We start from the raw sequence: 24310 nt of genomic DNA on the forward strand, positions 1-24310 counted from the left end.
AGCAGTTTCCGTGCTTCCCTGCAGCTCTGAAGCCAGACTGAGTCATAAAGACAACCAACAGATTCAGTGTGAAGATTAAGCTGGGAGATGGCCAGCTTTTCAGGAAGTTTGAAAGGTTAGAAAGGAGTGATGGAGATTGGACGATAGTTAGTCGGGCAGGAAGGGTCGACAGATGATTTTTGAAGAGGGTGCACAAGGGAGTGCTTCAGGGGAGAGGGAAAGACTCGAGTGGCGAAGGAGTGGTTGCAGAGATCAGCCAGAGCTGGAGCCACGGTGTCAATGTGGTCCTTAATGGTTTTGCAGGAACAGGGGTGAACCTGTTTTGATGACTTTCATTGATCAGACTTGTCTAGAAACCTCGTCTGAGGAGAACAGGGGAAAGGCAGAGAAGGTGGGAGAAGAGGTGGCCAAAGAGGGGCCAGAGGAAGAGCAGCGAGTAGAGGGGGAGCAGTTTTAGATATGAAATGAGAAGCCAGGGCCGTGCCGAGGGGAGGGGACAGGAGAGGTAGAGACTGCAGCAGGATTGGCCATCTCCTTGCCGATTTTAAAGAGTTTGGCCGAGATATTAGATGCTGCAGAGATGCAGGCTTGGATGTGGGCTCTCTTCTTAGTGCGAACAGAGAGCCAGTGTTGCCTTTGGAGCAGGCGGCAGGCCAGTTTGTCAGACGATGTGCCGGAAGTGCGCCATTTCCTCTTAGCAACGCTGCACTTACGTTTAAGGGTGACGAAGTCTGAGTCGTGCCAAGAGTTGTACTTGGCTTTGGGTTTGAAGCGGATCCTCATGACATGGGCAAGAACACAGAGTATCAGATATAGCAGAGTGGAGCATGGAAAGGGCTGTCAAGGTGTGAGTCAGCCAAAGGAGGAGCCGGGGGCCAGAACGTGGCAGCGAAAGCCTCAACTGACACATGATTCATGGGTAGGATAACCGGGAAGGTACGTGGCAGTGCAGGAGTTGGATTGGCCTGAGGGGTAGAGATGGGAGGCAAGGAGAAAGTGATCACTCCAGGAGAGAGGAGTGGTGAGAGGGGTAGAAAGGGAAAGGTCTGAAGAGATCAGAACATCCAGAGTGTCGGGCCAGAGGGGAGTATAGAGTGAGAGTAGCAGAAGTCATGCAAAGAGTCCAGTGGAGGGACAGGAAGCATCTAGGTGGATGTTGAAGTCTCCAAGAAGGTGGAGTTGATTGGTTGAGACCAGGAGGGAAGAGGAGAGGTTTGCCCACTCAGAGGAAGGAGATCATCAGACCAGGTGGCTGATAGATGGTAGCCACAGTAAGGGAATGGCCAGGAAAGAGAGCCAGCCTGCAGACGAGGCATTCGAAAGAGGAGTAGGCCTGTGTAGGATTGACGGAGGTAGGAATCCATTCAGGGAGGATCAGGGCTACAGCCCCTCTAGAAAGGTAGGATCTGGGCACGGAGAGGATCTTGTAGCCATCAGGGAGTAGAGTGTCAAAGCTTGTGACAGAGCTGGCCGTGAACCATGTCTCGGTGAGACCAAAGACATTGAGGTCAAGTTCCTCCAGGATGCAGCAGATGTCAGAGGAGTGTTTGACATCTGCGCGATATTTGAGTGGCAATGTGGAGAAGGTTGCCGTCCTTGAAAGACTTCCAGGGAGGGGTACAAATCGGAGGTCTGCCCTGCGGAGGTGTAGAAGCAGCCCAAGGGGGGGGGGCAGAAGAAGAGGGCAGAGTATCCAAGGAGGCGACAGCAGCGTGGGCAAGGAAGCCATGGAGGGAAGAGGGGCAGCAGGAGAAGAAAGGAAATTGATGAGGCGCAGGAAGCACCTATCAAATAGAAGGCTGGCTTGAGTGCCTTGGACCAAGACGGTATCATTCAAGTAAACATTAATGATGGCCTTTGAGGAGTTGAAGGAGGCCAGGAGTGCCTCCCACCCGGTGCCACAATTAATGGGAGAGGAAGAGAAGGGAGAGAGCAGAGACCTGCCCTGCCATAATTAAAGTCTGCACATTTCCTTACTTCTGATAGATTGCAGGCTTTCACAGATAGTTTCTCTGTGAGGTAGCTTGGGAACTATAGGAAGACAGCTTTGTAGATGATGAAACAGGATTTGTAGATGATCCAGTCTTGCAGTGGGAGCCAGTGTAGTTTTAAGAGGGTTGGGGTGATGTGGTCAAATTTTTCAGAGTCCTTTAGTGAGTCTTGCTGCAGCAGGCAGGACACTTTGAATGGATTGTGACCTCCAACGTATTGCTAATTTATGACATGTGATGTCCACAGCTGTGCTGCTTTGGAAAATCTTTTGGCAGATGGCATCGGGTTGATGTCCCTCGGAGGCCTCCGTCGAGGGTGACGTCATCATATTTTATAAGTAACCCGCACAGTGCCCATGGCCTCAGTTCAATTTTTTCCGCAAACGTGTTTGCTTCGAGAACTCTGGGCGCCTTGTGTTGTCAACTTTGTATTGTACGATTTGTTGTCTTCCACCCCGACAACCCCACGGTCTGGCTTCAAGAAATGTCGGGACTGCGGGTCCAATATGTCCAACACGGACCTGTACCATATCTGCTTGTGGTGCCTGGGGGTGGACCACGCCACGGACGTCTGCTCGAAGTGCCAGTCGTTGACTGCCAAATCATTGTGGGAGCATAAGCGGAAATTAAAGGTAGGCCGTGTTTCCAAACCCCGTAAATCTGAATCGGCTGGTATGTTGACTGACGAGTCGAGAGAGTATCCTCGTCGGAAGATATCCAGAAGATCTAGGTCCCGGAGTGGTTCGCGCCACTCGTCCTCTTCGAGGCGGTCCCGGAAGCGGTGTCACTGTATGCCTTCCCCCTCGGATGACGGATAGCCGAAAGAGGTCATGCCCCACTAAATCCTCTACCCCCGGGTGGCTTTTCGGGAGGAAATGTTAGATTTTTCAGTCTCAAGGCACAGTTCCGTCGCCTTTGGTTGAAGCCGGCAAGGAACGGTCTCGGTCCGATGCATGTGCGCCCTTGGGCCCGAGCAGTCGGTGCGATAAACATCGGGAACCTTAGAGGTCCCGTTCGGACAAGGCTTCAGGGAATCGCCAGAGACGTGCCATCTGCATGTCACAGTCTTCGTCTCCCACAAAACCGTCAAAGCCTGAGAAGCAGTCGAAGGTGTCGACTCCATCAGCGCCGTGTCCGTCGAGTGAGTCTGTCGGTCTTTACCCGGTGGTCAGACCTTCAAAATCTTCAGTACCTTTTTCGACGTCTGAGCCGCTTACGCCTGCTGGGCAAGATTTGCCGTTTGAAAGGCACTGTGGCTCTGGAACCTCCAAGGAAGGCTCCCGTTTAATCTGTGAAGCCTATTTCTGATAAGAGGCGCACACTTCTCCCTAGGAAGGAGTTTGTCCAGTCTCTCCAAAACATTTGAGGAAGATGATGATGATGAGAGCTCTGATGGGGACTTTGTTCCTTTTGGTCTGCCTTATGGGAAGCCTAATGCTCCAGAATGTCTCATTGACAAGGACAGTCGGTTTGAGCATATGCGTCAGTCCTTACATGATGTCAGTGGCCTCGACACATCTCCTGAGATGGAGTTTGGGGAAACCTGAGAATGCTGAGTCCTCCTATAGGAGACTGATGTCGATAGTTGAGCACCTGGGTTGGTCCAGGCCTCAGGTTGACTATGATCAGGATGATTTCACGGACATCTTGAATCGGGGTCCGTCCCCTGACCCGGTGTTGCCATTTCATGTGGCCTTACAAAAAAGGGTGGCTGCTACTTGGACTTCCCAGAGTCTCTTCTGGTAGTTAACAAGTCTTTGTCAAGGAAATACCGCCCATCCAGTAGCGACCCCCAGCTACCTGTCCACTCACCCCACTCCCGAGAGTTTGGTGATTCAGGCGGCTACGGCCACCTCGAAGCGGGCAGCATACCCTACCATTTCTCTGGATAGGCACGATAAACGCATGGATGGGCACACAAGGTATTTGCTGCTGGGAGTATGGCCCTGAAATCGGCCTATCCACCTGTGCCTTGGCAACATTTTCACACGCTCTGTGGAATTGTTTCGCTTGCGGCTGAGCATATTGCCGAAGGATTGGAAAGGGACGCCTTTCTAGCTTTTGTGAAAGATGGCAAGGATGCCATGTGTGATTACCTTCAATCTGGGTTGGACAATGCGGATTGTGTTGCAACATCCATGGCTACGAGCAGTCATGCACAGATTTGCGTGGTTGCGGAAGTCCGGTTTTGCACCCAATGTGCAGGCCCGTCTTAACATACCCTTTGACGGGTCACATCATTTTGGCAGCAAGGCTGAATAGAGTCTTGAAAAGTTGCAGACCTCTAAGGGGACACCAATGGAGGGGTGGTTCCTTTCGCTATTACTCCTCATTTGGAAAGGCGAAGGGAATGCCCAGTCAAAGGGACCTCCGTAGAGACACTCGTGGTGGACGAGGTAGAGGTGCCAAAGCCTTTCAGGCAGCTGCCTCTTTGCCTTCCGGCACTGCCGCTTCTAAACCGCTCTGAGGCCATGACTCATGGTTCTCCGGTGGATGGCAGGCTGTCGCAGCATCTCGAAGAATGGCGAGCCATTACTTCAGACGCATGGGCTCTAGATAAAATTGCCCACGGTTATTGCCTTCCTTTTCTCCAACGGCCTCATTCTTTGAAGGTTCCGGATCTGCCGCTGTTGCAGGAGATTTTCACCCTGCTGGAGAAGGGTACTATAGAACCTGTGCCTGTGGCGGAGTGGAACAAGGGTTGGTATTCCCCTTATGTTTTTATACCTGAGAAGGAAGGAGGACTGATGCCCCATCTTGGACTTACAATGCTTGAGCAAGTTCCTCAGGAAGGACAAGTTCAAGATGTTCGCTCTCTCGTATCCTTCAGGCCCTCCAACCTCAGGATTGGTTGGTGTCATTGGACCTGCAGGATGCTTATTTTCATGTGCCGATCCATCTCAAGCACAGAAAATACCTCCGGTTCGCAGTTGGCTGATCCCACTACCAGTTTCGGGTCCTGCCTTTCAGGCTCACCTCCGCCCTGAGGGTCTTCACTAAGCTCAATGTGGTGGTGGTGGCACATCTTAGGAGAGGGGGGGGTTTCACGTCTACCCCTACCTGGATGATTGGCTGATCATGGTGCGTTCTCCCGAAAAAGCCTTGGATCATCTCAGCGTCACCTGCCACTCACTTTACAAGCTGGGCTTCTCCCTCAACTTCGTCTCATTTGACACCATCCCAGCGGTTCCAGTACATAGGGGCTGTTTTGGACACTTTCTTGGGGATGTGCTAGCCACCCAAGTTGAGGGCTCGTCACATTCTTCAGTTGGTCACAAAATGTCTACAAGCCCAGATTCGAGGGGATTGTGTCCTCCGACGTATTCCAGATCTATGACATGTGATCACCACAGCTGTGCTGCTTCGGAAACTTTTCGGCGTCCTGCGTCGATGACGTCGATGCGCCGTCGTCGAGGACCTCCTCCGACGTCATCCGATGTGATAAGTAGGACGCACGACGCCCATAGCCTCAGTTCCGTTTTTTCCGCGAACGTGTTGCTTCGTGTTTCTCGGTTTAAACGCCTTGACTCTTTGGAGTTCTGTTCTTCTCGGTTCTTCGAACCTGTTCGTTTGTGAAAATCCTTCTGTAGATGTCTACTTCGTCTTCGACCCCGCGTCCGGGTTTCAAGAAGTGCGGGGAGTGTGGGTCCAAGATGTCGGTGACGGACTCGCACGACGCCTGCCTCTGGTGCCTCGGGGAGGCCCACGACACGGATGACTGTATCGACTGCCAGTCGCTCACGTCCAAAGCCTTACGCGAACGTAAGAAGTTGTTGTCGGTAGGTCGGGTGTCCAAGCCCCGGAAGTCGAAGTCTGCGGGGCTTTCGACAGATGATTCGAGGGGTGACTCTCCGTGTCATCGTCGGAAGTCTCGTGGGTCTCCTTCTAGGAGTCGGTCTCGCCACTCCTCAACCTCTTCGAGGCATTCTCGGAAGCGCTGACACCGGTCGTCTTCCAGGTCCTCTTCGGAGGGCTCTGCCCGGCACGTCGCTTACCCCTCCAGCCGTGCGACGCCGGAGGAATGGGCTTCCTTCGGGAAGAAGATGCTGGCGATTCTTGAGTCGCAGGGTACTCAGCCGTCCGCGCCCCCGAGTGGGGTCGGTCGTGTGAGGTCGAGAGACACCGCTCGCAAGAGTGGTCGGCACGAGTCACGGGAGAGGGACAAGGGGACTCGTTCTCGACGTACCCGTTCCAGGTCCCGGTCCTCGACGCGTTCGAGACCGTGTGCACCTGTGAGGTCTTCGAAGAAGGCATCGACGTCTGTGGCGTCAAGGGCGTCGACAGTCTTTCTCGAGGCTCTGGCTCCGAGGAAGTCGTCGATGCCGTCGACGCTCAGGTCGTCGAGGGACACGCTCGGGGCTCCGGCCTCGAGGGCTGTGTCGACGCCGCCGATTCTAGAGGCGCTGCATCTGACGTCGACGCCGATTTCCTCGACGCCGATCCTCTCGGCGCCGATGCCGGTTCTCTCGACGCTGGCGCCGATTCGCTCGACGCCATCAACGCCTTTCGTGTCGGAGGTACCCCAGGGCACGGGTGGACCCCCTAGGAAGTCTCTGGTTAAGAGCAAGCACTCTCGAGTGCCTTCTTTTCGCCACCTGGACTATATTTCAGAGGCGGATGAGGATTCTGATGGCCTGGTTCCTAGTCAGGTTCCGGATGAAATTGTCTCGGGCCATAGTCGGTTTGACGAGTTGAGACAGTCACTGCATGATGCCAGTGGACTGGCCACCTCTCCGGAGGTGGAGTTTTGTAGGCCTGAGCCTGGCTCTCATGCTGATTCCTCGTACCGGCGCCTTATGGCTAGGGTTTCTGAGTACTTGGGATGGTCTGCTCCCCCAGGGGAATTTGTGCAGGATGATCTGACGGACATCCTTGATGTTGGTCCCCCAACTGACCCGGTTCTGCCGTTCCATATGGCTTTACAGAGAAGGGTGGCGGCGGCTTGGACTGCTCCGGAGAGTCTCCCAGCGGTGGGCAGATCCTTGTCGCGAAAATACCGTCCAGCCAGTGGCGACCCCTGCTACTTGACCAGGCACCCCACTCCGGAGAGTTTGGTGGTGCAGGCGGCCACGGCCCCGGCGAAGCAGGCGTCGTACCCTACCATCCCTCCTGATAGGGACGACAAACGTTTTGATGGCTGGGCGAAGAAAGTGTTTTCTTCTGGTGGTATGGCGCTTCAGGCGGCCAACTCCATTTGTGCCTTGTCGCGTTTCACGCACACTCTGTGGAACTGTGTTGCGTTAGCGGCTGATCATATTCCCGAAGGGGACGAACGGGATGGTTTCCTTGCTATGGTCCAGGATGGTAAGGATGCCATGTGTGAGTCCGTTTAGTCGGGTTTGGACTTAGCTGAATGCGTCAGTAGGTCCATGGCGGCGAGCACCGTGATACGCAGGTTTGCGTGGTTGCGGAAGTCGGGGTTTGCTCCTGATGTGCAGTCCCGGCTCCTCAACATGCCCTTTGACGGTGAACACCTTTTTGGCAGCAAGGCTGACGAGAGCCTTGAGAGGTTGCAGACCTCAAAAGCTGCAGCAAAGTCGTTGGGCGCTGCAGTTTGCCAACCTCCGCCTTTTCGTCCTAGGGGACAGCAGTGGAGGGGTGGTTCCTTTCGCTATTACTCATCCTTCAGTAAAGCGAGAGGAGCTGGCAGTCAAAGAGGCCAACGCAGGGGTACCAGAGGTGGACGACAGGGTACCCGTGGTGCCAAGGCCGCTCGGGCAGTTGCCTCTTTGCCCTCCGGTGTAACGCCGCAGCCGCTCCCACTCACTCGTGAGGCCATGTCCCATGGTTCGCCGGTTGGGGGAAGGCTGGCGCAGCATCTTGTAGAGTGGCAAGCCATTACTTCAGATGTGTGGGTTCTGGAGATCATAACCCACGGCTACTGTCTTCCCTTTCGGCACAGGCCTCGCGACAATCCACCGGGGAACCTCTTTGCAGAGTCCGGATCCGCTCCTTGCGCAGGAAATTAAAGCCCTGCTGGAGAAAGGCGCCATAGAACTGGTGCCTGTAGCGGAGAGGAACAAGGGATGGCATTCCCCTTATTTTTTGGTTTCGAAGAAAGACGGGGGATTGAGACCCATCATGGACTTGCGCGGTTTGAACAAACTCCTCAGGAAGGACAAGTTCAAGATGGTTACTCTCTCTCAAGTCCTCCAGGCCCTTCAGCTTCAGGACTGGTTGGTGTCACTCGACCTCAAGGATGCTTACTTCCATGTGCCGATCCATCCCAAGCACGAGAAGTACCTGAGGTTCGCGGTTGGCGACTCGCACTTTCAGTTTCGGGTCCTGCCGTTCGGATTGACCTCCGCCCCGAGGGTTTTCACCAAGCTCATGGTGGTGGTGGCAGCGAGTCTCAGGCAAGGGGGATTCACGTCTACCCCTACATGGACGATTGGTTGATCAGGGGGAGCTCTCCAGAGCAAGTCCTGGATCATCTGTCGGTCACCTGTCGCTCCCTTCACAGGCTGGGCTTCTCCCTCAATTTAAAGAAGTCCCATTTGACGCCAACACAGCGGCTCCAGTACATCGGAGCAGTGCTCGACACTTCCCTGGGGCTGTGTTTTCCTCCCCAGGTGAGGGCTCTTCACATTCAGCAGATGGTGCACAAGTTTCAGCATGCCCAGACGCTCCCAGCGTTCGAGTTCTTGAGGTGGCTCGGCCTCATGGCATCCTGCATTCTTCTGGTGCCAGAGGCTCGCCTGCGGATGAGATCTTTGCAGTGGGCACTCAAGACGCAATGGTCGCAGTCCTCCGGCAGGATGTCGGACTCGATTCAGGTGCCGTCCTCGGTCGCCCGGGACCTTCTGTGGTGGGCCGTCGAACGAAGGCAACTTGATGAGGGGGGCTCCATTTTGGCTTCCCTGGCCGGAGGTGACGATCGTGACGGATGCATCCCTCGCGGGATGGGGAGCTCATGCCAACGGGCTGACAGCGGTCGTTGGTCTCCGTCGGAGTCCAGACTCCATATCAATCTGTTGGAGCTGAGGGCCGTCAGGCTAGCCCTGAAGGCTTTTCTGCCGTCTGTGCGAGGGAAGAATGTCCTGATTCTGACGGACAACACAGTGGCCATGCACTACCTCAACAAAAAGGGGGGGGCAGGGTCACTTCCTCTGTGCAGGGAGGCGATGCAGCTCGAGTTCTGGGCCATCCAGCAGGAATTTTCGATCTCGGCAGTTCATCTGGCCGGAGCCGAAAACGTGACGGCGGACGCTCTGAGCAGGCAGAGCGCGATCTCTCACGAGTGGGAGTTGGCTCAGGAGATTCTCCTGGAGATCTTCGCCCTTTGGGGGACCCCTCAAGTGGATCTCTTTGCCTCCAGTGTCAACCGGAAGTGCGAAAGGTTTTGCTCGCGGGAATTTCCTCCAAAAGGAGCCTTAGGAGACGCGTTCGTGGTGGAGTGGTCCTTCCCGCTGCTGTACGCGTTTCCTCCAGTCCCCATCATCCCGCAAGTGCTGCGGAGGTTACGGAAGTTCGGTTCCCGGATGATCCTCATTGCCCCGGCGTGGGCTTGGAGGACATGGTACCCGGACCTTCTCGACTTATCCATCTGCCCTCCACGTCGTCTTCCCTACCGAGGCGATCTGCTCTCACGGGAGGGGGGGTCAGGTTCTCCATCCAGAGGTCAGATCCCTCAACCTTCACGCTTGGCTCCTGAAAGGTTGAGGTATAAGGATTGGGACCTCCCTGAGGACGTGATGGAGGTGTTGCTTTCGGCCCGAAGGATAGCAACAAAGTCTCTGTACCGTTGCCGTTGGCGTAAGTTCTGCGACTGGTGCAGAGTTCAGAATGTGGATCCTTTTGCATGTGACATCCCCATGGTTCTGTCCTTTTTACTTTCTTTGGCCCACAGGGGCTTGCAAGTGGGTACCGTTAAGGGTTACCTGGCGGCGCTGTCCATCTTTAAGCGCTCGTCTGAAGAGTGTTCTTACTTTAAAATCCCTTTGATTTCACAGTTCCTGAAAGGGCTCACTAATGTGTTCCCTCCGTCACCTTTCCTGGTGCCCGGTTGGGATTTAAACCTTGTTCTTAAGTTTCTTATGGGTGCTCCGTTTGAGCCTTTACATTCTTGCCCTTTGAGGCTGTTAACTCTGAAAACTGTGTTTTTAGTTGCGGTTACTTCCGCTCGCAGAGTGAGTGAGTTACAGGCACTTTCAGTTAAGCCTCCCTTCACTGTATTTCACAAGGACAGGGTTGTCCTTAGAGTTCGTCCTTCTTTTCTTCCGAAGGTAGTGACGGAATTCATTTGGCCCAGAAGGTTGTTCTTCTGGCATTCTATCCTCCTCCACATCCTGGTAAGGAAGAGGAGAGGCTCCATAGGCTTGACCCTAGGAGAGCTTTAAGCTTTTATGTTTCACGCATGTCCCGGGTCAGAGTGGATGATCAACTCTTTATTGGTTATGCTGGAAAGCGTTTGGGGCAAGCTGTGACGAAACAGACTTTGTCTCGCTGGATTATTTTGGCCATCTCGGAGTGCTACCGCTTGGCGGGTAAGGACCCACCGGCTGGCTTGCGGGCCCATTCTACCAGGGGTATGGCTGCGTCTACTGCCCTGCAGAGGGGTGTTCCTATTTGCAACATCTGTGATGCAGCCACCTGGGCTTCAGTACATACATTTGTACGTCACTATTCCCTCGATTCCATTCGAGCACAGGATCTGGCCTTTGGCAAGGCGGTCCTTTGCTCTGCTATTTGATTGGCTATTCTAAATTTTGATTCTAAATTCTTTCCCTCCTCCTTGCTTTGGTACTGCTTTGGGAGTCTGTCATAGATATGGAATACGTCGGAGGACCCAATCCCCTCGAAGAACAAGTTACTTTCTTACCTGGTAACGTTCTTTCGATGGGATGGTCCGACGACGTATTCCATATCGCTCCTGCCCTGCCTTCCCCGCTGCAGAATTACTTCTGCGATTGCAGCTTACGTTCAGCAAGGCTTTGTGTCTGACTGGCAGTTGACTTATGTCACACGTTCTGGGGGAAAAAACTACAACTGAGGCTATGGGCGTCGTGCGTCCTACTTATCACATCGGATGACGTCGGACGTCGGAGGAGGTCCTCGACGACGGCGCATCGACGTCATCGACGCAGACGCCGAAAAGTTTCCGAAGCAGCACAGCTTTGGTGATTACATGTCATAGATATGGAATACGTCGTCGGACCATCCCATCGAAAGAACGTTACCAGGTAAGAAAGTAACTTGTTCTTCTGCCTCATGGCATTCTGCATTTTTCTGGTGCCAGAGGCCCGCTTGAGAATGAGATCCTTTCAGTCGGCTCTACGGACTCAATGGTTCCAGTTATCGGGCAAGATGTCGGATCTCCATGTTCATTTTTGGTCTCACAGGACCTTCTGTGGTGGGATGACGAGACAAATCTAATGAAAGGGGAACCTTTTTGGCAGCCCTGGCCGGATGTCATGGTGGTGACGGACGCTTCCCTGACAGGGTGGGGAGCTCATGCTGACAATCTATCCATCAGCCGTCATTGGTCTCAATCGGAGTCCAGACTTCACATCAATCTTTTGGAGGTGAAAGCCATCAGGCTAGCGCTGAAGGCTTTCCTGCCATCTGTATGGGGGAAGAATGTCCTGATGATCGACCACCCCGTGGCTATGCATTACCGCAACAAGAGAGGACGTGAAAGGTTACTACCTCTATACAGGGAGTTGATGCAGCTCTGGTTCTGGGCAATGAGCAAGTGTATGTCCCTTTCGGCGATGCATCTAACCGGCACAGAGAACATGACGGCGAACACTCTGAGCAGGCAGAGCGCGGTCTCCCACAAGTGGGAGTTCGCTCAGGAAGTCCTTCAAGAGATCTTTGCTCTTTGGGGAACCCCTCAGGTGGACCTGTTCGTGATTGGGGCAAACCAGAAGTGCGAAAGGTACTGCTCAAGGGATTTTCCTCTGAGAGGAGCTCTAGGAGATGCGTTCGTTGTGGAGTGGCTCCTCCCGCTTCTGTACGAGTTTCCTCCGATCCCGGTCATCTAAGTTCTCAGGAGGTTGCGACAGTTCGGGACACGCATGATCCCCCATTGCTCCAGATTGGGCCAGGATAGCGTGGAACCCAGACCTTATAGACATGTCCATCTGTCCTCCAATACGTCTTCCCCCAAATAGAGGATCTTCTCTCGCGAGAGGAAGGTTGGATTCTCCATCCAGAGGTCAAGAATCTCAACATTCACACATGGTTTCTGAGAGGTTGAGATATAGGGATTGGGACCTCCCGGATGACGTGATGGAGGTGTTCCTTTCGGCTTGGCGGCCTGCCACAAAGTCCCTGTACCGTTGCCGTAAATTTTGCGACTTGTGCAGAGGAAAGAATGTGGACCCTTTTCAGTGTTAGATTCCGGAGGTTCTCCTTCTTACTTTCGGTGGCCCACAGGGGTCTTCAGGTGGGCACCATTAAAGGTTATTTGGCAGTACTGTATCTTTAAGTGCTCTTTCGAGGAATGTTCTTATTTTGAAATTTTACCGATCGCTCAGTTTTTGAAAACGCTCACAAATGTGTTCCCGCTATCACCGTTTCAGGTGCCGGTTTGTGACCTTACTTTGGTTCTAAACTTTCTGATGGGTGCTCCGTTGAACCCACACACTCTTGCCCTTTAAGGTTGTTGACCCTTAAAACTGTTTTCTTAGTTGCAGTTACATCTGCTAGTAGAGTGAGCGAGTTGCAGGCACTTTCTTCTAAGCCACCCTTTACGTTGTTCCACAAGGACAGGGTTGTACTGAGAGTATGTCCGTTCTTTCTCCCTAAGGTTGTGTCTGACTTTCTTTTGAGTGAGAAGGTGCTACTCCCTGCTTTCTACCTACCTCCTCATCCTGGTAAGGAAGAGAAACGTCTTCATAGGTTGGATCCTAGAAGAGCCTTGAGCTTTTATCTATCTAGAATGGCAAAGATCAGAGTGGACGACCAACTCATTGTGGGGTATACTGGACACAGTTTAGGACAGGCTGTTTCAAAGCAGAATTTGTCTAGGTGGATTATCCTCACGATTTCAGAATGCTACCGGTTGGCTGGTAAGGACCCTCCTGCGGGTTTGCGGGCTCATTCCACCAGGGGCATTGCTACTTCGACAGCCCTCCACAGGGCGGTTCTCGTGAAAAATATCTGACGTGCTGCAACGTTGTCTTTGTCAGGCATTACTCCCTGGATACATTCCATGCTCAGGATGTTGCCTTTGGTAAGGCAGTGCTTTATTCTGCCATTTTATTGGGCATGTCTAAATTTTTCTTCCTCCAATCATTTTTTACTGCTTTGGGATCTGTCATAGATGAGGAATACGTTGGAGGACACAATCCATTCGAAGAACAAGTTACTTACCAAACTGGTAACATTCTTTCGAGTGGATGTTCCTCCAACTTAATCATCATCGCCCTCCCAGCCTACCACTCGCAAGAATTTCCATGCTGTTACAGCTTACGTCCTGCAAGAGTAAGTGCGGTCGAGGCTATGTTCTGGGTATGTGTGCCACACGTGAGGGGGAAAACATGAACTGAGGCTACGGGCGCTGTGCATGCTACTTATAACATCCGATCACATCACCCTCGACGGAGGCCTCTGAGGGACATGAACCAGATGCCATTGACGCAAGGACGGCATCTGCCGAAAAAATTACGAAGCAGCACAGCTGTGAACATCACTCGTCATAGATGAGGAATAGGTTGGAGGAACATCCAGTCAAAACAAAGTCACCAGTTTGGTAAGTAACTTGTCCATTTCAGGGTGCCAGGGTTGTCGCCGGAAGGCAGACTAAAAGGCCATTGCCACCATCCAGGTGGGAGAGGACCAAGGCTTGAACAGCAGATCTGAAGTGCTTTTCTGGGAGGGAGGGCTTGATTTTCTGCAAGAGGGAAAGTTGGTACCAAGTAGTTTGTGTCTTCCTTGATATTTGCTGTTTGAACGTGCAGTGTCTGTGGCTGTTGAACCCAAGAGACCTGGCACAAATAGACAGCTGGGGTGTAAATCTCTCGAGGTTCATAGAGGGCTAGGTCTGGTTGTTGGGGTGCTTTGTCTTGTTGGTGAGCAGTAGGAATTCAGTATTTGAGTGGTTGAGCTTTAGGTAAGCACTGGACAGCCAGGACTGGATCAATGTGAGGCAGGCCTCAAGCCTGTGGATGTTTTCGATGGAAGCTAGCTTGAGGGTGATTTGTGTATTGGTGAATGTGGATGTTGAGAGGAGAGGGTCAGGGGACCAAATGGATCCTTGCGTGACTCCACAAATGAGGAGTGGAGTAAATCTGGAAGAATCAATTTGTAAGAACGGTTGGTGGTTCGCAAGGTAGGATTTGAACCAGCTCATGACTCTCACTGAGCCCCTTGTAGCAATGTACTTTGAGTGTCTGGTAGTCTATTGTGTGAAATGCTACTGAGAGGTCAAAGAGAACTAGGAGGGAAGGATGGCCGTCGTCTAGGATTTTAAGGGCATCGTCTATCACCTTGATGGCAGCCATTTCTGAGCTGCATCTGAAGCCATTTTTGTAAGAATAAAGGTTGTTATTGGCTTCGATGTGTGGAGGCGTTTTGTGGCTACTACTTTCTCAAGGATCTTACCTACAAAGGGAATATGGGTAATGGGGTAGTGGTTGCTGAGATAGTCAGGGCCCAGTTTTGGTTTAAGTGCAAGGATTTGTCTGGTCTTGAAGGTCGAGGGAAGATGCCTAGAGTTAGGAAGCTGTTGATTGTCAGGTAGGGGAGGAGTGCTTCAGTCCGAAGGGTCTTGAATAAGGAGGTAGGGAGAATGTCATCCACATAAAATGTTGCCTTGAGGGATGCTAATGTGGCAGTGAAATCTTCCATAGTTTGTCTTCAAAGTTGTCCGGGTAGTTGTGGTTTTGCAAGATGGGATGTGTAGTCGTTTGTGGCGATGGTGTGTGTTAGCGGATCATGATGATCTTGTTGATGAAGAACGAGTTGATGGATTTTTTGATGGCGTGCTGTGTGAGTCAGTCACAGGGTTGATGCAGTGCCTGATGGCTTTTAAGAGGGCTATGCTTTCATTGTTTTCTTTGGCTCTGGTGTTTTGGCAGTAGTTGGCCTTGGCAGTATTGACCAGTTACCTGTGTGTAGCATGGAGTTCCTTGACCAGAGCGAGGTCAGATGCGCTGCCGGAATTTCTTGTTTTCTGATGGTTTGTTAGTTGAGCTTGAGTTCTTAAGTGTACCAGGGTGCTGAAGACTTAGGTTTTAGGGTGTGCCGTTCCACTGGTGCATGGTGGTTGATGTTCGTGAGGGTGGTGAGTTCTTGGATAAGCAAGTTGCAGTCCTTTGTCATCTGAGGTACATGAGCCCATGTGTGGTTGAGTTTGGTGTAGTCTTCTGAGAGAGCCTCCCGTTGGGTGTTCTTGAAGTATCTAAAGGCAAAGATTCACAGTATGACAATGGAAAATATTCAAAGTTTGCACATCTATAAAAGATAACAATACTTGAGTTACAGGTAAGCAACTTGCTCAATCTGTGGGAGTGCCTGCTACAAAGCTTGTGTCTTGAATCTAAAAGAGAGGAACTTCCTACTTTGATCAATGTTCCTCAAATATGAACAAACATTTGGTTCTTTGTTTTCAGCTTTTCATATTAAATAGATACCAAAGAATATTGTTTTGGAAAGTTTGTTTTTAAAGAAAGTTTGAGAAAGGTTCTCAAATGTAGAATGTGATACATGTGCTTAACAGTTTAGTAGGTTCCACGTCTTTGTCAGTGCTTTGTTTTATGGTTGGTTTCCATGATTTCTTTTTTTGTTTTTGCTTCATGGCAGTGAGCACTTTTGGGGTGACACCAGTTGTTGGTAACTTAATAACTGTACCAGTTGGGGAAGCTTCAACAGCCCTAAGTTCGGCCGCTCAAGTTGCTTTACAGTCCTTATCACATGCAATGGCTTCAGCAGAGCAGCAACTACAGGTTTTACAAGAGAAACAGCAGCAGCTTCTTAAGCTTCAACAGCAGGTGAGGAGTATATAGTGAAATTTGTTGTTTGACAGATGTGACCTTAATATAGATTTTTTCTCAAATGTTTGGATCATAGCCTTTAATAGTCCAGAGTTGTAGAATCACAGAAATTCATTGGATGTTTCTTAGTCGCATGTTAAATTCAATGTCGGGCTGCAAATTATTAAAGAAATGCAAGCAACTGCACTTTAGTGTTCTTGTTTTTTGGTAATAGGCAGTGCTTCCCTTAGCACCAGCCATCGGGGTCATTTTCCGATGGTTTACCACTCTTTTAGAGTCTGTAGTCCTCACCAAAGTTCTTTATTCAATATTTTCTCTAAGAATCAATCCTCATTGTGCAACTTTTACTTTGACTCCATTTGAAAGCTATAGATGAGTACATTGGTTTTATGGGCTTTGCAAGTTCCTACACTATTTTGTTGCTCCCTTACAGGGGACTTACGTTTGCTCTGTGTTCCTCAAGGGTTTTGTCCATTGAAGAAATCTTTCCTTACCTTGATTTATGCCAAAGCCAAGAAGTCTTTTCGAAAACCTGCTCTACTTGTAGGTTGAAAAACATTTATGTGGAGGATAGGCATCAGGAGTGTGACACAAGACTTTAAGGGATGGGATCAGATACCTGATTGCCTGACTCTCTGAAGACACTGTGGCCTCATACTTTGCTCCTGTGAAGCACAGATCTTCACTGTGTCCTAGCAGGCCCCAAGAGTTCTTCTGAGAGGTCAAGATCCCATGAGCAGTCTTCCTGTGGGAGAAGCATGATGCCACCCATGCTCATAAGGATCTTGATGGATCTGTAATGCCTAAAAAGCCTGCTTCTTCATCGCACAAACCATCCCTCTTGTCTACTAAATCCTTGACAACAGTACAGTCCTCGAGCCACACCATTCTTCATGGAAGGAGCACGGTCTGTGGCCAAAACATTCTTCCACGAAGCACAAACCCTGGACTACTCAGCTTACCACCTCGTTGATGACTAACTTAATCCTTCCCATCCCCCTCAGTCGGCGATCTAGTAGACTGCCACCACATACAAGTCTGTGATGACTGCCCTGTGGACTACCAGTCTACTGCCATCCCCTCTCGAATTTGATTCGACTAGTGGTGTACACATAACTTGTCAGTGCGTCCACACACACACACACACACACACATCCTTCACTGCTCAGATCACCTAAAAAGCCTGTTTTGGTACGCCATCCTTTTGCTTTGGATGAATCATTGATACTGACTTTGAAGGCCCAGTGGAGGGTATCTTCACCTGGGTTGCCGCCTGGCACAGCCTCTCCCTCCTCCAGTGCTTTAAAAATCGGGGCCACATCCCATGGAACTTCCAGCCCGCTCGCAACCTGTGCTGGGTCCCAAAGCACATTACATGTCTATTGACATTTTGAGCACCGTGCAAACTCTGGTGTCTGAGCCCCAGACAAGGATTAAGACTATTCCTCCAAGACTAGATCCAACTCCTGCAATGCCACCCTGCTTGGAAGGATTTCTCTTTTAGCAACTTTGCCTCCATATTCTATTGTTGGGAAGATTCATCATTTGTATGCTTCACCTCCTCTCCTAGTTAGACCCCAGCACTTATTACTGTGACTTTTTTCTGTATAGCCGGATGGAGTGACTACTTTTTTCCACTCATTCTTATTTGCTCTGACTTTTGGAACTCTGTTTTGTGTTTTACCTTTTATTATGGAGTCTACTTTCCTCCATCTCTTAAAGCATCCGTGTTTTTCTTTTGCACACACAGCTCCTTATGGGCAGTGTTGCTGGGAGCCCTTTGGTTCATCCTTACTAACTACAGTTCTTTCGGATAGAGGGATACTTTGTATCTCTCCTAAAACTTTATACTATGAGAGATTGTCACACTCCACCTTATGTGGAGTGCCAAGGGGATACCTAATACCCCCCTCTCTCTGCTCCTGTGACTTTTCAGTCACAGACAGCCCTTTAGTTAATGGTCTTGGTTGCGCACAATAGGGTCATCTATGTTCTAACATGGGGGCTCCTTTTCTTTTTTTCGCCTTTTCTAGCATGGTTGTTGGCCCTTCTAACATTCTGGGAGTGTGTGTGGCGTCTTCGGCAGGAACCCTTGGGCGTCCCCGCCTAGGCTCCAGTGTGTGGCTCCAGGCAGGAAGTGGGGGAGGAGTTATTCACTCCCCTGCCCTTTGTCTGCCTGAATGGGACCAGTTCCCACTGGGGGTTCTGGCTGTCCTGATTGGACAGTGTGAGACAGACATGGTATCAAGAGATGGCACAGTCAACAGATTGTGAATTCAAAAGTAGAATCTTTATTAAGTATCAGGATAGGTGTAATGCCCAACCTGCCCTCTAGCTATGGTGGGGCATTTCCCTACATAAAGAAACTAAGGAAAGTCTATTGCTGTAAGTCCAAATTAAATGGCTGTCTGTGTCAAAACCTATGCCTGCCCTCACGTTTAATACAAAAGTATAGTGAAGGGTTATTCTAACTTGATAGTGTTAAACAAAGTCTGGAGCAGCATCTAGCTCCCTTCCCCCAAGTTCAGGATATAATTCCAACAAATATGGCTTTCAAATGTTCTGTCAGGATTGGGTTTCTCTTCCCCAAGTTTCTGTCAGAAAGCACCACAGTATTAACCGAAAAGGATACGGTACTCAAAAGGATACAGGTGGTAGGGTCTTCCGGATCCCTGTTCACGCGTTTGATAGTTGTGAAGTCAAGTTAAGACCTTCCAAATGATACAACTCTCTGACCGGTAAAACAGGCAGAGCGATGGATCACTGGAAAGGGTGTGGGTAAGGTATAGGAAGTCAGCCTAGAACAAAATAAAGTATCATGAATAACTGCCCCAACCTGGATATGATGGAATAGAAAATGTCATGAATGCACACACTGACCTTGTGTCTAGGGCAGACGAATCCAGCAGAGTCTCTTGAGAAATCCAAGGTAGAACAAACGACAAGGAAGGGAAGATTAGTAAGGGAGACTTATCCCGAACGGAACGAGGCTCACGCTAGATACCGGGTTGATGCACCACAGGATAGCGTCCAAAGTACTGTTCACTGTCACCTTCCAATTATCCTTGAAAAGCTTCCTTCCCACGTAGAGTAAAGTATAGAAATGAATCAATCCCCTTGTTAATATCACAGGTGCAGGAGTTGGAAATAACGCTCCTTTTAAGGTATAAACAAAGTTCACGCGGTTCTGTACAGCCGCAAAGAAAAGAGCGTGTGCGTGTGGATTTACACGCGATTAGGATTCACGCAGTCCAGGCCAGCAGCGTTCGAAGACAAGATATGCGTGTGGATTTACACGCGAGCAGGATTCACGCAGTCCAGGCCAGCAGCGTTCGAAGACGATATGCGTGTGGATTTACACGCGAGCAGGATTCACGCAGTCCAGACCAGCAGCGCTTGAAGATAGCGTGCGCGTGTGGATTTACACGCGAGCAGGATTCACGCAGTCCAGGCCAGCAGCGCTTGAAGATAGCGTGCGCGTGTGGATTTACACGCGAACAGGATTCACGCAGTCCAGACCAGCAGCGCTTGAAGATAGCGTGCGCGTGTGGATTTACACGCGAACAGGATTCACGCAGTCCAGGCCAGCAGCGCTTGAAGATAGCGTGCGCGTGTGGATTTACACGCGAGCAGGATTCACGCAGCCCAGGCCAGCAGCGCTAGAAGATAGCGTACGCGTGTGGATTACACGCGAACAGGATTCACGCAGACCAGGCCAGCAGCGTTTGAAGATAGCGTGCGCGTGTGGATTTACACGCAACCAAACAGCTCCAGGAATCAGCGTGTGACAGAAAACACGCTATAGAAGGCCCAAAAAGTAGCTGTAGTAACCTGCAAGGAAGCAGACCGGAGGTTCAGCTACACAACGCCAAATGATTCGATCAGAAGTAGCGAGTGAAGTTTCCACGCTGCTTAAATACGTAAAGCCGTAGTTCACGTGACGAAGCAGAATACACGTGAAGTTAGCGACGTGAAAAGTGCAAACGTCGTTTTCCCGGCAACGTATCGAACAACCGCCATTTGGAATAGAACGGTCTAGCTGTTCTACGAGCGTAGGAGGTAGGACCACGTCCAGCATGCATGACAGTTTCAAGCACACTTGATTTTAGTATACAATGTTCAAAAGGGGCTCAGGGTTCCCTTCCCAAGCTTCAAGCACTGGTTCACTAAACAAAAAGTGTTCAGCTTCATCTTGTTTCTGGGTTGTGTTCACGATTCTCCTCGATTTGTTGGGACTTCCTGGTCTAGGCCTAGTTGACAGGCATGGCCCACCCGTTACAGGTCACACAACCCATGCCCCAGCTTTCTGCCACCTGTATTTCGATTGGTTTGTCAGTTCACAACCAACCCGAAAGCCCACCAATTCATAGATTAATGGTTTCGCTTTCTTGGCACTCCCTTGGCTCAATGTTCCAATTTCGACTTCATTAGTTTACAGCCTTAGCTTCCCCTTATTCAACTTACTTTTGTTCGGTGTTCATTTTGCTAACACTTGACTTGCTCCCCTCGACTGCACGTTCACATCTTTCATTCTTTAGCATTCGATCTTTCATGGATTCACATGCTGTGAATATTTTCTGTCGTCAGGCTGGGAAGCCTCAGTAACTTTAATATAGTTTTCCTATGGAAAAACCCGGACACTTTGAGGGTCTTATCAACGTCGTTATGGTTGCTTTAGGCAGCACCAATGGGACGTCCAGTATATAGCCCCGCCCGCTGCTTCCCATCAGATTTCAACCGTCTTCCAAACTGTTGGGATCACCTTGTGTTCTCTCCAGAGAATTCGATTTGTTCTACTCAGCTTTTGCTGGTCCCAGTGGTTATTTCGGTGTGGTGTGCTTCTAGGTACCGTTAAGTCATCTGTGGGTCCGAAGAAGTTATTATTTTGGCCGTGTGAGACCTGCAGCCTCACAAATGGGTACGTGAGGGACAGCCATGTGGACTACCTGTACTGCTTAGACCTAATTACTCAGCCTAGAATTGTGACATCTGTCGGGGGTTCTTCCAGAAGACCCACAATGACTATCAGCTGATTGATTTGCTGGCTGAATGAGGGGGCCTATCCAGATTCGGAGATGGTCTCTTCCCGCGGGGACCAGTCCTCTACTCCATCTGCCAAGAGGTGGCCATTGCTCCAGAGGGTGCGGTCGGCGTAGCCTATGCCAAAAGAAGCAACGCACTGATGAGGCCAGGTCTGCGTCGGATTTCAGAAAAGGCAACTAGTCTACGGTGGCACGGCCCATGTCGAGTGGTGAGGGGTCGAGGGTTTCTTCCTCGCAAGGCAAGTCTGTGCCATGGGCGGATATGCCGAAGGACTCTGGTTCATGCCCGCAGGGACCTGTGAACCCGGCTCACAAGGCTGCGCCAACGGACAGGCAAAGTCCAGGGCTCATTCGTCTACCTTGTCGACAAAGAAATCTACTTCCAAGGAAAGGCGTCACTCCTCTTCTAGCCATGAGTCATAGAAGCACTGCTCCTATTCCTCGACCAAGCAGCCTTCTTGATCTACGGATGTGTCTACGCCGAAGACCGAGTCAACGGCTCATCCATTTTCCGCTCTGCTGGCGACTGCCAGCTTGACTACGGGCCTACCCTCGACGGCAGGTCCAACATCCACGTGGAAAAGACAGCTGCGCAGGCAGCCTTTGCCAGACCAGCGTCTCGTGGAGATCCAGTGTGGCAGTCCACGGTGTCTACAGAGCAGTCTCTTTGGAAGGATGTAAGTCCATACTCCCGGTGGAGATTCTCCAACATGAGACAACCTCAGCCTATGAGCCTCCAGCCTGTGTCGGGCATGTGGCATTTGAAACGGATCCGGAGGAGGACGAACAGCCATTTCTGGATCCTTCGGTTTTGGGCCTGCAGCCTTATCTTCAGTCCACATCGGGGGGAAGGGGGTGTGCTGGAGGCTGGGCCGCCTCAGTAGCCTCTGGTCAACCCACACTCATTGCTCTCGATGCAAGTGCTTACTACATTGCAAATTCTCCTGCGACAATTGGATGCCAGGCTCCCAGTGTCTCGGGCTCCGTCTGTTCTGTTGATGCAGGACCCACCTACCGTTCCTCGTCGGGATGTCTCGGAAGCCCCTCGCAGTCGAGGGCCTCATACCAGAAGGTCTTCCGCGGTTAGGCCTCTTCCGCTATTTACCAGGGTGTTCAGTCCTTCCTCGAAGGTATCAGGTGGAAGGGGAACTAGAGGATTCTGAGCCGGATAGTGTGCCGCAGGACACTCTCTACGGTCTCGTCTTTGCCCAGAAGAGCGGATAGCTAGAATACTGACCCGGATCTGGATGCTCAGAGCAGTCCAGCCCAGCCTTCTAAGCCGGATGATATTGGACCTTTTCATGCCATGATGGCTAAAGCCTGTCAAGAGTTTGGCCTCATCCCAGAGCAGGAAAAGGACTGCTTCTTGTTTTCTCATATGGGGAAGATGGGAAAGGCGGTCTTCTCGATCCCTACATTGGACCACGTGTGGCAGGAGGGGCTTCGGACAATGAAGCACCCGGTTACGGAGCCTGCAGTCAAAGGCCGCTTGGAGAAGTTCAAGGCGCTGGAGTCCACTCCAAAGTGCCTGACGTCGCAGCCTACTTCGCAGTCGGTTGTTTCTGCAGCAGCAAGTAGAAAGGCTCGTACCCAGATAAAGTGTGCTACTCCCCCAGAGAATGAAGGCCGTAAGTTGGACGCTTTCCGAAAGGTCCTCGCTGTCAGACCTACTACAGTTAAAGCTGCCAACTGGTTGGCTATCATGGCGTGCTACAACTGCGAGATGTGGCACAGATTGGCACTTCTGTTAGACCACCTGCCAGAGCAGCAGCAGAAGGAGGCGATGCTTTTGGTTCATGAGGGGACGGAAGCATTGAATCATAGTATTAACGTTGCAGTCGACCTGGCGGAGACTGGTTTTAAGCCAATTAATAATGGGGTGGTTCTCCGGCGTCAAGCCTGGCTTTGCTGCATTGATTTCCGGCCAGAGGTTCAGCACAAGATGGTGCACATGCTTTGCGAGGGGGGAAAATCTTTTCGGGGAGAAGATTGACGACGCGTTGAAGAACATGAAGGCTGACTCCGATAATGCGAGGTCCCTTAAAGCCAGGAGTTCTTTTCGCCCCTTTCGTGGGGTCTCTGGGAACGCAAGGTTTTCAGGTTCTCGTGTCAAGGAGTTCGGTAGGTCTACCTACTTCTCCCAGGGCTTCCGGCGTTCCTTCCAGACAGCTCAATGAAGCAAGGAGTATCAAGGACGGAGAAAAAGGGGTTACTCCTCTCTAAGAGGCCATCAGTCCAAGCCGCAGCAATGACTCCCAATAGGGTACTCGACTAGGGGGGAGGGTGGTGCACCTCCTTGACGAGTGGCATTTGATCACGACAGACAGGTGGGTGCTGGAAGCAGTTCAATATGGCTACTCTTGAGTTCAGGCGTCCGCAACTCCCCATTCCTCTGGTAAAAAGAGCTCAACCTCACCTTCAGGAGGTGTCTTATGCTGCAAAAAGGTGCTATTGAGAGGGTTCCAGCATCGTAAAGAGGAACCTAATCCAGGTTTTTTGTAATCAAAAAGCCAAACGGGAAATGGTGCCCCATTCTGGACCGGCGGCTGCTCCACAAAAATATAAAACGGCAGAAGTTCAGGATGCTAACATTGCAAGAGGTCATATGAACAGTTCAACCAGGGGAATTTCTGGCATCTCTGGATTTCGAGGATGCATACTTTCATATCCACATGCATCGCAAATTTCTACGGTTCGTGTTAGGCAGCAGACATTACCTGTTTCGGGTTCTCTCTTTTGGCCTAAAGTCAGCTCGCAGGACTTTCACCAAGTGCCTGGCTCCGGTGGCAGCTTACCTCTGCGGAAACGGACACCACGTTCATCTGTACCTGGACGACTGGTTGGTCAGAAGGGCAACTTGCCAGCGGACGTTTGTCTCTCAACGCAGCTATGCTCCTTTTACAGTGTCTGAGTTCCGCAGTCAACTTCGCCAAATCCGTTCTGACGCCCTCCAAGCATTTGGTTTTTCTGGAGGTTCATTTTCAGACGGTGCTCAATCAGGTCAAACCTTCGAAGGAAAGGATAGAGAAGCTGTTGTACCTGGTGGGCTTGTTTTTTGCGGGTACTTCGGTCACAGTCAATTCGTACAGGTCTCTCCTCAGCACCATGGCGTCCTGCATCCCACTCATTCCAAATTGTCGTCTTTTCATGTGCCCAGCACAGGAGTTTCTCACTTCCAGGTGGTCAGACCCATGGCTCCTGGTCTGACGGGGTGCTCATTTCCTGGACTCTTGCAGACGCCATGCGGTAGTGGACTCATCCCAGCAATATTGTAAGGGGCATGCCCCTGGTGGAACCAGATTTTTGGGAACACCACCGTGACCGATGCCTCTCAAGC

The 24310-nt window shown here is 51.1% G+C and overlaps 1 protein-coding gene across 5 annotated transcripts in view; it reads left to right on the forward strand.

Annotated features, from left to right (window-relative positions):
• Positions 1-24310, forward strand: part of BIRC6 (baculoviral IAP repeat containing 6) — a 3097233-nt gene that overhangs the window by 908009 nt on the left and 2164914 nt on the right. For all 5 annotated transcript variants that reach the window (XR_011268132.1, XM_069607902.1, XM_069607904.1 and 2 more), the window contains exon 24: positions 15741-15928. Coding sequence is in view for 4 of the 5 variants with exons in the window: in XM_069607902.1 (XP_069464003.1) it covers positions 15741-15928 (188 nt within the window). In the remaining variant the exon portion in view is untranslated. The remainder of the gene's footprint in view (positions 1-15740; positions 15929-24310) is intronic.

This window comes from Ambystoma mexicanum, chromosome 4q, assembly GCF_040938575.1.
Source record: "Ambystoma mexicanum isolate Mex_15411 chromosome 4q, UKY_AmexF1_1, whole genome shotgun sequence".
NCBI classification, from domain to species: domain Eukaryota; kingdom Metazoa; phylum Chordata; class Amphibia; order Caudata; family Ambystomatidae; genus Ambystoma; species Ambystoma mexicanum.